This window comes from Myotis yumanensis, unplaced genomic scaffold (genome assembly GCF_028538775.1).
Source record: "Myotis yumanensis isolate MYYU_CA2020_CCGP unplaced genomic scaffold, mMyoYum1.0.hap1 SCAF_2, whole genome shotgun sequence".
NCBI lineage: Eukaryota > Metazoa > Chordata > Mammalia > Chiroptera > Vespertilionidae > Myotis > Myotis yumanensis.
This window is the reverse complement of record NW_027223753.1, coordinates 13,013,804-13,027,059: the sequence shown is the minus strand read 5'-3', so window position 1 is coordinate 13,027,059 and position 13,256 is coordinate 13,013,804. Positions and strand designations below refer to the sequence as shown.

Sequence of the window (13,256 nt, the reverse complement as noted above, 5' to 3'; positions counted from 1 at the left end):
GTGGACATCACTTGTCCATGTACCGTGTCTATGAGATCAGGTTTTTCAAGTGTAGGACAGTGGACCTTAGAAACCCACTTGACTCATTAGGTTTATATTAAAACTAGTGACCCAGTGCACGCCATTTGTGCACATTGAAAGGAAATTAATTAGAAGGTGGCCGGCGGGATGGGCCAGACATGCCCTGGAGCCAACCTCCAGTGGTCTGCTAGTGTCTGCAGAGTGAGCAGGGTCCCTCCGGCAGGTGGGGTCCCTTGGCCTGGCCTGCTGGGATCGGGTCAAAACCTGCTGTCCATCCCCCGAGGATTTTCGGAGTGTGAGAGGGTACTCTGCAAAGTTGCTGTTATACAGGGTGTGGAACAGAAACGCAAGTGTGCAATAAACCAGATTCAGGGCCGATAGTGCCCCAGCAACAACATACCCCTTGGGCGGAGGTGGAATTGTGCGGCCCCATGAGGAATTGGGCTCCTCCCCTCTGATTTTGGGGTGTGTCACCCGAGAACCGCCGCTGCTAAGTCACTGCAGTTCGGCAGCTCCTGCGTTGAGCGTCTGCCCCCTGGTGGTCAGTGAGCATCATAGCGACTGGTTGGACTGTCAGGCAGTGCATTAGCCTTTTATATACATAGATTTGTTCCTGGATTGTGATGGTGCTGGTGATGGTGGTACTGAATACAAGCAGTAGTGAGATGATAGTGGGCATGTACTGAATGTTTATACACATGTTGGATTAACTCGTTTATAAAACAATGCTGAGAAGTCAGTATTACTGTCATATCCATCGTACTGATGAGTAAGTAAGCTGAGGCATAGAGATTTAAGAGTCATTTGCTCAAGATCACCACATTTAATGGATAATTTTACCTAGGTGCATAATTATCTCAAATTAGACTTTTCTTCAGAAATTTAAAGGACTTGCACTACCTCTCATTGTGCCATTTGTCCATTATGCGTAGGTGATCCCTTTCATTCCCTTTTGGCAGCTTGTAAGATTTTTTTCCCCTGTGTTCACTGGCATCTCACACTGGCCTGCCCTGGTGCAGGCCCTACCTACCTCCCTTATTGTGCGAGGTGCTTGTGGAGGCCGGGTGCACCCAGGAGGGCCTTACTGGGGAATTCCCAATGTCAGTATCTGCTCTTGGGCTGCTCTGATTTCTCCATAGGCTTCCATTCTCCTGCCTGGGAAATGCAGCCATGGCTGTGCCTGTTCTCGGGTAGTAGAGAGAAGAGGGCTTGGGAGACTGCCTTTGTGTCAGCTCATTGCCTCCCTCATCTCTGTGCTTTGTGTCCCCTGGTGTAGAGGCCTAGCTGGCGCTTTATGTCACCAGAGAAGTTATGATCTTTGTGGGTAGAGGGAAGCAGAAAATATTAACTGCCTCTTCAATAGACTTTAATTCATTCTGGGGTTTTTTTTACCCCACCTGTACTTCCAGGTGCCCGCAATTTCTAGGCAGTTGTGCAGTGTAATAAATCTTGTTACTTCTTGACTTTTCCCAATTTAGAATTCATTTTTCATGTGTTTCATCTGTCTGCTTTTAAGCTTCTAAAGTTTTTGTTGCTGTTGTTCCCTCTCTGTTCATCCATCATTGTGGTTTTAGATCTTTTTAAAAATTCCCTTTACTGTGGTTTAATGGTGTTTTAAGAGGCAACTGAAAGTAAATGCAGTTTTAACATCGTTTTTTTTTTCTGGAAGTGCTTGTTTTGAATTTTTTTATTTTTTATAACAAAATCCCCCCTGTTTAAACCTATTGGGTTATATCACTCATATACAGAGGAAGAGTTTTTTCCTTTTTTTTTTTTAAGAAGAAGGAAAAAAGGAAACTGCTTAAAATTATTTTTATTATTTTTTATTTGTAATCTAGTTTTTTTAAAAAAATTAAATCTTTATTGTTCAGATTATTACATTAGTTACTCTTTTTTCCCACCATAACTCCCCTCCACCCAGTTCCCACCCCACCCACTGCCCTCACTCCCCACCCACTGTCCTAATCCATAGGTGCACGATTATTGTCCAATCTCTTCCCTCACCCCCCACATACCTTTCCTCCTCCCCAAGAATGGTCAGTCCATTCCCATTCTATGTCCCTGATTCTATTACAATCACCAGTTCATACTGTTCATCAGATTATTTATTCACTTGATTTTTAGATTCACTTGTTGATAGATGTGTATTTGTTGTTCATAATTTGTATCTTTACCTTTTTCTTCTTCTTCCTCTTCTTAAAGGATACCTTTCAGCATTTCATATAATGCTGGTTTGGTGGTGATGAACTCCTTTAGCTTTTTCTTATCTGTGAAGCTCTTTATCTGGCCTTAACTTCTGAATGATAGCTTTGCTGGATAAAGTAGTCTTGGTTGTAGGTTCTTGGTATTCATCACTTTGAATATTTCTTGCCACTTCCTTCTGGCCTGCAAAGTTTCTGTTGAGAAATCAGCTGACAGTCGTATGGGTATTCCCTTGTAGGTAACTGAGTTTCTTTCTCTTGCTGCTTTTAGGATTCTCTCTTTGTCTTTTGCTCTTGGCATTTTAATTATGATGTGTCTTGGTGTGGTCCTCTTTGGATTCTTTTTGTTTGGGGTTCTCTGCGCTTCCTGGACTTGGAAGTCTATTTCTTTCACCAGGTGGGGGAAGTTTTCTGTCATTATTTCTTCAAATAGGTTTTCAATATCTTGCTCTCTCTCTTCTTCTGGCACCCCTATAATTCGGATGTTGGTACGTTTGAAGCTGTCCCAGAGGCTCCTTACACTATCTTCGTATTTTCGGATTCTTTTTTCCTTTTGCTTTTGCAGTTGGGTGTTTTTTGCTTCTTCGCATTTCAAATCTTTGACTTGATTCTTGCGCTCCTCTGGTCTGCTATTGGGTGTCTGTATAATATTCTTTATTTCAGTCAGTGTATGCTTAATTTCTAGTTGGTTCTTTATCACAACATCGAGGGTTTCACCAGTCTTCTTGAAGATCTCACTACATTTATCGGCGGCTTCTAGACAGTTCTTTAAAGACCTTAAAAGTGTGGTTTTGAACTCAATATCCAGCAGTTTGCTTTCCTCCAATTCTGTCGTTTGTGTCCTGTTTCTTTGTCTCGGCATTTTTTATGCTTCGCTGTGTTGATAGAATGCCTTTCTGTGCTAAGTGTCCCAATTACCTGAGGTAGACACTCTTGGTGCACCCCCTCGTGGGCTTTGTGCACAGTCTTGTGGTAATTAAGCCTTGATTGTTGTAGTTATCCCTGGGAGGAATTGACCTCCAGGCCAATTGGCTGTGAGAATCAGCTGTGTCTGCAGTGGGAGAACTTCTGTGCTGGAGACACCCCTCTGGGGCTAGACTTGCTTCAATGGGGCTTTGGTGCTCTTAAAATTATTTTTAATTTTAATTGCCTTGGAGTGCTTTCTAGAAAATCAGGTCATAGAAATCATACATTTCCTTATTATGGCTGCATTCTATTTCACTATAAAGATGTACTAGACTAGGTTTGGATAATCAATCTTTTAAAAATACTACCTAATTGTGTCTTAGGGTATGCTTGTTGGAATAAGTTTTTATAGCCCCAGAGGAAATTTAAGTTAATAGCCTACTCAGAAAAAAAGTTAAATTTTACATTGTGACCTCTTTTTCTCTGGTATTAAGTTTATTAAAGCAAAGTAATCTTTTCTTGGGATTATTCAAAGGTTGGTAAGAGGTGAAGGGCGGCAGTTATGAAAATATATTTGTAGGTATTAGAAATTATGGGGTTTGAATGAAACAGACCTGAGTTCATAGTCCAGCTTCATTATTCACCAGCTGTGGAGTCCTAGGTGTATTAATTTCTCTGCTTCTCAGTTTGTTTATTATTAGGTAAAACACATGAAGCAAAGGATGATACTTATTTTATTTATTTTAGTAATTGTTTCTTTTTTAAACCAGTGATATTCACCAGTGTGTGTCTCAGGATTTTTTTTTTTTTATGTATACTTTTATTTCTTTATTTATTTTAATCCTCACTTGAGGATATTTGACTTTTAGAGAGAGAAGAGGGGAGAGGGAGAGACAGAGAGAAACACCGATGTGAGAGAGAGACACACATTGATTGGTTGCCCCCCGCCTGTCCCCCGACCAGGGCCGGGAACCTGCAATGGAGGTACGTGCCCTTCACCGGAATCAAACCCGGGACCCTTCAGTCCGCAGGCCAATGCTTCATCCACTGAGCCATACCGGCGAGGGCAGAATGATATTGTCTTTAGAAAGCTTTATTACTTTTAACAAACATGGAGGTGCCTGGCAAACGGGGATAGAAAAACATGTGGCCTTGGAAACTTCCAGATGGTTTTCTGACCCATATAGGTACATAGGGACAGTTCATTAATTCATCAGTTAGGAAGAGCTGAAACAATGAAAACTAGAACCACAAATGGAGTGAGAGGTAGAGTGGGGGAAAGGCACCAAGGAGGGGCTGCTGTGGTTGCAGGTCTCTGCCATTTGGGCGTTCCCACGACCTTCCGACCTTCCAAGAAGAGGAAGGGTGGTGGTTACTGGTCCTGTTTCTTTCTCTGAGGATTTTTTTTTTAATACATATTTTATTGATTTTTCACAGAGAGGAAGGGAGAGAGACAGAGAGTTAGAAACATCGATGAGAGAGAAACATCGATCAGCCGCCTCCTGCACATCTCCCACTGGGGACGTGCCCGCAACCCAGGCACATGCCCCTGACCGGAATCGAACCCGGGACCCCTCAGTCCGCAGGCCGACGCTCTATCCACTGAGCCAAACTGGTTTCGGCTCTCTGAGGATTTTTAAAGATCCACAGGGGTTGGGGTGATGGCAGTAGGAAACTAACAGGATCCTGTCTGGCGACAGATAACCAATTGGACACTAGATTACTTTATTATTTAACTTTGAATCGGTAACAAGAGAATGGACACCACCTTGAAAACACCATTTTAATTCAGGATGATTTCAGTGAGGTAACAATCAAATGGGAGGAAATACAGTCCGCAAGAAATTGTGAGGACTGTGGGCGGAGATGAAATGCCTCACGCAGAGCCACCAGGATCCCGGGAGCCCCTCTCACCCGCAGGAAGAAAGACAGGAAATGCACGGCGCGAGTCTCATGCAATTGTCTTTATTTCCTGGTTTTTCAACCACAGATGCAATGAAGGGCATAAAGGAATGGCTCCCTTAGAATGAGATAAAATAAACAAAATTAGAGATTTCTGAAACCAAAGAATTTTTTTTAGGTTTAAGAAATAGGAAACATCTTTTTTGGAGGCTATACGTTGACTTTTTTGGCTTAAATGTAAAAACAATTTTTTTTTTAATACTCAGGGGAGTTGTGCATATCTGAAAACGAAAGAAGACTTGTTTCTAAAGAGGCCTGGAGCAAACTGCAACAGTACTTCCCAAAGGCTCCCGAGTTTCCCAGTTACAAAGAATGCTGTTCACAGTGCAAGGTACTGAACACCAGTCTCCTCCCTGTACCACTTCCCGAGAATTAGTCTTGTTAGAACTTCTGCTGAGGGGGTGGGGAGGAGGCAAGCCCCGGGCTGTCAGCAGGAGATGGTTGATTGCTTCATTCTCTTTCAGATTTTAGAAAGAGAAGGGGAAGAAAACGAAGCCTTACATAAGATGATTGCAAATGAGCAGAAGACTTCTCTCCCGAATTTATTCCAGGACAAAAGCAGACCTTGTCTTAGTAACTGGCCAGAGGTATAAGGATCCCCACCAAGGATAGAATTCATCTTACGTTTCAGAGGCTTTTCTGCTGTATTGCTTCCAAACAACCTGAGCTTCTCTGATTCTCTTTGTTTAGTTTTTATCTAATCAGGGGGCTTTACTCTAATTCTGTTTCTTGGTAGCGGGCTGTGTTTTCATTTTATTTATAAAGCTTAGTGCTTGGAAAAACATTTTTCCCTAAAGGATTCAGGTTAAGAACACAGTGTATTGATGCCTGCTTTAATGTGACTTTGCTGTTCTAGGATACAGATGTCCTCTACATTGTGTCACAGTTCTTTGTAGAAGAATGGCGGAAATTTGTCAGGTAGAATTAAAAAATGTTTCTATTTCCCTTTTTCGGGGGTTGATTTTAGTGTTTTAAGAATTAATGGATTCTGATCATCATACCTTTTTAGTTACTTTTTCTAGCATGTGCTAAAAGCTTTCTTTTAAGTTAAAGGGATAATCAAGAGAAACATTTAATTACTACTACCCTTTTCAATATATCTCTCATTTTTAACTAATGGAGCACTCTTCTGTTTACTCATGCAGTAGTGAAGTATATTGATCCTCCTTGTCTCATTTGAATAGGAAACCTACGAGATGTAGTCCCGTGTCATCGGTCGGAAACAGTGCTCTTCTATGTCCCCATGGGGGACTCATGTTTACATTTGCTTCCATGACCAAAGAAGATTCTAAACTGTGAGTTTCTTCTCTTCATGCAAGTTGTCTGTTTCTAATGATTAGCAAGTTTCTTATCATTTTAAGAATCTGGTCCCTTGCTGAATTGTGGGTTTTTTCCCTCTTTCATATACTCACTCTACCAGAATGAGCACTTTTTAAAAAAAAGAAAGACCTGCTACTCCATAAAAGGCAAGAGGCTGACCATGGGCACCTTGCTCTTTGTTTCTTCCTCCCTGGAGCCCTGCTTTCTCCTCTGAAGCTGCTGCTAACAGTGTCTGTAGGTGGGCCTCTTTCCTAGGAACACACAACAGCCAGGGTCTTGGTAGTTTTTATCAGCAGCCACCAGACTTCATAAAGTAGAAGGGAGGCAGCGTGGCACTGAGCTGGAATCTCAGGGTCCTAAAACCAAAATTGTGTTCCATTCCTTTAGTGGTTCCAAAGGGGCTCATCTATGACATTCACCCATTATGTTACCAGTTTGTCTTTTAAAATAAATTTTAAATAGCTATATAAGATAAGGTAGAATGCCCTTGACCTTGCCTGTAAACCATGAAAAGAAAATTGAAGCATAAATATTTCTCTGGGACAAAGCTAGAATTTGGGAGTTTATTATTCCTATATCAATACTTTTTAAAAAAATATATTTTATTGATTTTTCACAGAGAGGAAGGGAGAGGGATAGAGAGTTAGAAACATCAATGAGAGAGAAACATCGATCAGCTGCCTCCTGCACACCCCCTACTGGGGATGTACCCGCAACCAAGGTACATGTCCTTGACTGGAATCGAATCTGGGACCCTTCAGTCCGCAGGCCGACACTCTATCCCAGGGGTGGGCAAACTTTTTGACTTGAGGGCCACAGTGGGTTCTTAAACTGGACCGGAGGGCCGGAACAAAAGCATGGATGGAATGTTTGTGTGAACTAATATAAATTCAAAGTAAACATCATTACATAAAAGGGTACGGTCTTTTTTTTTTTTTTTTTTAGTTTTATTCATTTCAAACGGGCCGGATCCGGCCGTAGTTTGCCCACGGCTGCTCTATCCACTGAGCCAAACTGGTCAGGGCCCTATATCAATACTTCTTAACATCAGTGCAGGAAGCTTAGAGTATACATATCTTTTCTTCTAGGTTCTCTCCTGTTTGTTGGGGAAATATCTATAATAATAAAGCAAACAAATGTGGGCCACCAATTATTTAAAAGTTAAACAATTCAAATATAATTGAAGGGCCCTCAGTACTTAACCTTCTATTCCTCCTTTTCTCTTTTTATTCCCGACTGTCTCACAGTAACCACTGTCTTGAATTCTTTTTTCTTTATTGATTAAGGTATTACATATGTGTCCTTATCCCCCATTGCCGCCCCCCTTCTCATGCCCTCACCCCCCTGGTGTCTGTGTCCATTGGTTAGGCTTATATGCATGCGTACAAGTCCTTTGGTTGATCTCTCCCCCTTACCCCCACCCTCCCCTACCTTCCCTCTGAGGTTTGATGATCTGATCGATGCTTCTCTGTCTCTGGATCTGTTTTTGTTCATCATTTTATGTTGTTCATTATATTCCACAAATGAGTGAGATTGTGTGATATTTATCTTTCTCCAACCGACTTATTTCACTTAGCATCTCCAGGTCCATCCATGCTGTTGCAAATGGTAAAAGTTCCTCCTTTTTTTTTTTTTTTTTATGTAGCAGCGTAGTATTCCATTGTGTAGATGTCCCACAGTTTTTTAATCCACTTATCTGCTGGTGCGCACTTAGGCTGTTTCCAAATCTTAGCTATTGTAAATTGTGCTGCTATGAACATAAGGATGCATATATCCTTTCTGATTGGTGTTTCTAGTTTCTTGGGATATATTCCTAGAAGTGGGATCACTGGGTCAAATAGTCCTGAATTTGTGAGGGTTATCCATCTCAGAAAATATTTCTTTAAACACACACACACACAGAGTAATGTTTTGCGTGGTTAAAATTTTTTCTAGTCTTGGCCAGTGTGGCTAGGTTGGTCATAGCATCATACCATGCACCGAAAGATTGCCAGTTCCATTGCTGATCAGAGCACATACCTGGGTTGTGGTTGTCCCAGTTCGGGGTGCCTAAGGAGGCAACCGATGGATGTTTCTCTCTCTCTCTCCCTCTCCCCCCACTTTTTTCTTAACCCCCCTTCCCTTCTCTCCAAAACCAGTAAAAAACCATATCCAACTACCTTCTTTCTCAATTTAGGTTTTGGAGATTTAACCAAGTTGATTCATGTAACTTCAGTCCATTTTGTTTCTTTGCTTTGGTAGCATTCGTTTCTGTGGAAAAAAACACCCAAACTACTGTTCCTCGTTGCTGATGATGTGGCTTTCCCCTCTGATTCCTCTGTATTAAATGCTGGTTGTGATGATTTCTGTTTAGGAGACTAATGGATAATATCAGTTCTCTGAATTGAGGCATGTTGTGTTTTTTTGCACAGTATAGCTCTCATATGGCCCAGTGAGTGGCAAATGATACAAAAGCTGTTTGTTGTGGATCATGTAATTAAAATCACAAGAACTGAAGTGGAAGACGTAAATCCTTCAGAAACACAGTATATTTCTGAGCCTAGTAAGTTTTCATACTGCTTTTGGTTTGCGTAGTGAAGAGTTGACATTGTAAGGGAAATAAGAGCATGTGGATATTATGTCCTCTACTTAAAATTAAAGGTCCCATGGCAGTGCAAACTAATACTCCCGGCGGGGGGGGGGGGGCGCATCATACAATTATGTCATGATTTGTATGTTTATTTGTTGGTAGTAAATGGGTTTTTTTATTGTTGCTATTTGCATATAACAGTGCAACAATTCAGCAGTTAATAGAAAACATGAGTAATTGTTGAATGAATACTCACTGGTAACTTTGATACATGTTTTTAGATATTTGGGTCTTCTATTTCCCTTTTCTTTAGAACTCTGCCCAGAATGCAGAGAGGGCTTACTGTGTCAACAGCAGAGGGACCTGCGTGAATACACTCAAGCCACCATCTATGTCCATAAAGTTGTGGATAATAAAAAGGTACCAGTCCCTCTTGTGGCCCTGGCTGGTAATGGTCAGGCTCGTGTTTTTCACTTGCTGTTGGGAGTTTCCCTGAGGACTGCCGAGGATCACATTTTTGTTTCCATGGAGCTTTTGGTATAAAAATTAAAATTAGACAGGAATTGAATACGAATGGTTATGTGGTTGCTGGTGGAATGAATATTCGGCACACAAATACTTACTGAATGTCATCTGTGTGTCTGGAATGGCTTCACTGCTGGGGATACAGTGGTGAAGAAGACAGACAAGGAACCGGCCCTCCAGAGCATTTGTGCCTCGTGAGTTAGATCAAGTAGCATTGGGACTCCTCTCTGAACCACGTGACAATCAGTGTGCTGGGAGAAATGCAGAGCACCTTTGAACTGCCGCAAAATAACATCATCGTTAAAAGCCGATCACAGTGACTGTTCTGCGCAGATCACTTACATTATGGAGGCTGCATTAGATGCAAGAATAAACCACAGGATAAACTTAACCTGTTACAGGAGGATACAGAGCTCTGAGTCTTGAACCTCTGGTGTGTGTGTGTGATCCCAGCGGTTATAAAGGTGTCCCTCCTCTTGATAACGGTGGGCAGCCAAAGCCCCTCCGTGAGTCATCTTCTGAGGTCTGACCTACGTCTGTCTCTGCTTTCCTCGCACGTTCAGGTGATGAAGGACTCCGCTCCGGAGCTGAATGTGAGCAGTTCCGAAACAGAGGAGGATAAGGAAGAAGCTAAACCAGACGGAGAAAAGGACCCAGACTTTAATCAGGTACGTGTTGAAGCGGCTTTTCTTCATCGTGCCTTCGGCTGTGCTGGCAGGGAGGGCAGCCTCTCCGTGGCCCAGGCATCTCTCCACACCCGCGTGGGTATTGGGCCTCGACACCCTTCGTTCCCTTCGTTCTGGTGGCATGCAATAGCCGTCCTGATGTCGCATGCAAAGCTGTGGGCAGCATTATTACAGAATCACAGTAGCACATTTTTAGCTGGAAAAGAAGGCTAAAACAAGACCCATGTCTTGGTTTGTTACTTAATCATGGAATCTTTAAGTATGAAAAAGCCATCTTAGATTTCCTCATAAATAAAGTAAACAACAGATTTAATAATGGAGTTTATAGATGAGATTTTTGGGTCTGTAAGTAGACAACTGACCGTGTCAACATTAGTCTTTTCTATTCCGTTATGATTTCCTATCCCCTCTCCTTTTTTGGTTGCTTGATTATATTCTGCATGCTCATTGTATTGGGAAACTTGATTAAGACCAGGAAATAACGTAGGAATATGTTTGGTTGGTTTACAATGTAGTTAAGTTTGATCTTCTTCAAAAGTCAGGCCACTGTGTTCCAGGATATTCTATGGATACCCTAAATTCATTAAATTTCTACTCTACCTAGAGTTTAGTTTTAACAAATGAGAGATTTTCTCTCTTTCTGCCAAAATACAGGGTAGTCAAATGATGGTTGTCCTTCTCCCTGACGGAGTAAGTGGTATAGTGATCATCTGCTGTATCCGTGAGAGCGGAACTCTGGGCTGGTCCTGTCTCTGCTCACCGATCCTGCTATTTCATTTTTAACATCGATGGAGAAAGTCTGAAAAGCCCTCTTTGACTTGAATCTTGGTCTCCCCGAGCGAAATGTTACTAGTGGTTTCCCAGTTGTCGGAGAGATACATCAGCATTTGCTTTCTGTGCTGTCGCATCTCATGAATGTTAACTGTAAAACACCTGTGAGAGAACAAAATCGTGCACTCTGCACCATCCTTCTGACAGCGATCAGCCACTCTTGTTAAAGTTGTCCTACCAAATTCGTATTCCCATCAGTCAGCATTGGGGGCCTTGGCTTCAGTGCCAGTTCAGATCTATACATTTCAAAATACGTTTTTATTGATTTGAGAGAGAGAGAAAATCATTGAGAAAGAGAAACATTGGTTGGCTGCCTCCTGCATGCCACGCTCCTGACTTGGGATCAAGCTAGCAACCCGGGCATGTGCCCTGGCTGGGCATCTGTGCATGGGATGACCCTCAACCAACAGCCACACTGGCCAGAGCAGCATGTATGCATTTTACAGGAATGCAGGTTTACTGCCCTGAGGGGATATTTTCCTCTGGCAGATAACCCCCCTATTAAAATCCATGTGCATATATGCCTTCTGTTATGTGGGATGGTTTTTGAGATGACAGAGTCAAATAATATGTCTCTTGGTAGGAGTTTGCAAACCTCTCTGCCTTTGTAACCTGTTTGTTGTCAACTTTTTCATGTCTCAAATCCTTATACAGTTCATCTTCCATGATCTTCACAGATCTGCAAACAAGTCTGTTTGCGTTTCTAGTTAATACATTAAAAGCGTGTGTGCATACGTGTGCATACTCATCCTGATTTACAGCTTCATTCTCTTTTTGGTTTGCTTGGCTGGCAATACCATACTGTTGTTGTTTTGTTTTTAATATTTTTATTGATTCAGAGAGGAAGGGAGAGGGAGAGTTAGAAATATCAATGAGAGAATCATTGATCAGATGCCTCCCGCACGTCCCCTCCTGGGGATCGAGCCCACAACCCGGGTACGTGCCCTTGACTGGAATCGAACCTGGGAACCTTCAGTCTGCAGGCAGATGCTCTATTCACTGAGCCAAACCAGCTAGGGCAATACCATACGGTTTTATTACCTCTCGGGTGTATGGTTCAATAGTCCATTGGGAATCTTATCTTTTCCCTATATTTTTTACTACCTGTGGTCACCAACTCACTTTCTCTTCCCTCTGGTAAACTTTAAATTAGTTTGTAAAACTTGACGTGTATGTTCTTATTGTTCTTAGTTTCTGTTATTTCAAGCTTTGCTTTTTCATCTAAAAAGTATTTAGAAAACTCTTTACATTTTCAAGAGATTTAAGCTTTTGGAAAGCTGACTTTTTTGAATATGTAGTTTTATTCATTGGTCATAACCACATCAATTTACAAAAGTGAATGTGGAATTCTTCGATGTGGATGACAACAGATTTCACATGTACAAATATGATAGAGGACGTTGGGAAACATTGCTTTTTATGCTGTAATTACATTTTATACTTTGTAATTTTCTTCTATCTTCTCCTTTTTGGAAGTTGTAATACGCTAGAATGTTTTAAATAGTTCTTGTCCCACAATAAAATCTCAAGTGTAACCTTCCTTCTTTAGAAAAGAGTAGAGTCCCAGAATATCAAGTCTTTTCAGAATGCCAGCCTCTCCTCAAACCTTTTCTTTGTAACAGAGTTGACCCTTGAGCAACACTGGGTTCGGGCTGCTGACCCCGCATACAGTCAAAAATCCACGTATAACTTTTGACTCCCCAGAAATTTTCCTAATAGCCTAGTGTTGACTGGAAGCCTTATCAATAACATACACAGTCAGTTAACACATTTTGTATATTATACATAATATATACTGTATTCTTACAATAAAGTAAGCTAGAGGAAGGAAAATGTTAATTAAGAAAATCATAAGGAAGAGCCCTGGCCGGTGTGGCTCAGTTGGTTGGGCGTCACCCTGGGCACCAAGAGATTTCCATCAGGCACATGCCCAGGTTGCATGCTGGATTCCCGGTAGGGGGCGTGCAGGAGTTAGCTGCTGATGCTTTGCTCTTGAATTGCTGTTTCTCCCTCTCCCTTCCTTGCTCTCTAAAAATCAGTGAAAATATTTTTAAAAATTAAAATCATAAGGAAGAGAAAATACAATTATTCTATTTACTGGGGGTGGGGGGTGGGGTGGGGAAATCCATGTTTAAATGAACCTGCAGAGTTCAAACCCGAGTTGTTCAGGGTCAACTGTACATTACAGTATCTCAGTACATAGATAGCTTTTATAATTGCTGTTTTAAATCCCTC

At 41.7% G+C, this 13,256-nt stretch overlaps 1 protein-coding gene across 5 annotated transcripts in view; it reads left to right on the top strand.

Moving 5' to 3' along the window:
- USP48 (ubiquitin specific peptidase 48) overlaps positions 1–13,256 on the top strand; it is a 65,718-nt gene that overhangs the window by 39,251 nt on the left and 13,211 nt on the right. For all 5 annotated transcript variants that reach the window (XM_070404296.1, XM_070404298.1, XM_070404297.1 and 2 more), the window contains 7 exons: positions 5,297–5,421; positions 5,555–5,677; positions 5,947–6,008; positions 6,275–6,385; positions 8,822–8,952; positions 9,293–9,399; positions 10,068–10,172. In XM_070404296.1, coding sequence (XP_070260397.1) covers positions 5,297–5,421; positions 5,555–5,677; positions 5,947–6,008; positions 6,275–6,385; positions 8,822–8,952; positions 9,293–9,399; positions 10,068–10,172 — 764 coding nt within the window. The remainder of the gene's footprint in view (positions 1–5,296; positions 5,422–5,554; positions 5,678–5,946; positions 6,009–6,274; positions 6,386–8,821; positions 8,953–9,292; positions 9,400–10,067; positions 10,173–13,256) is intronic.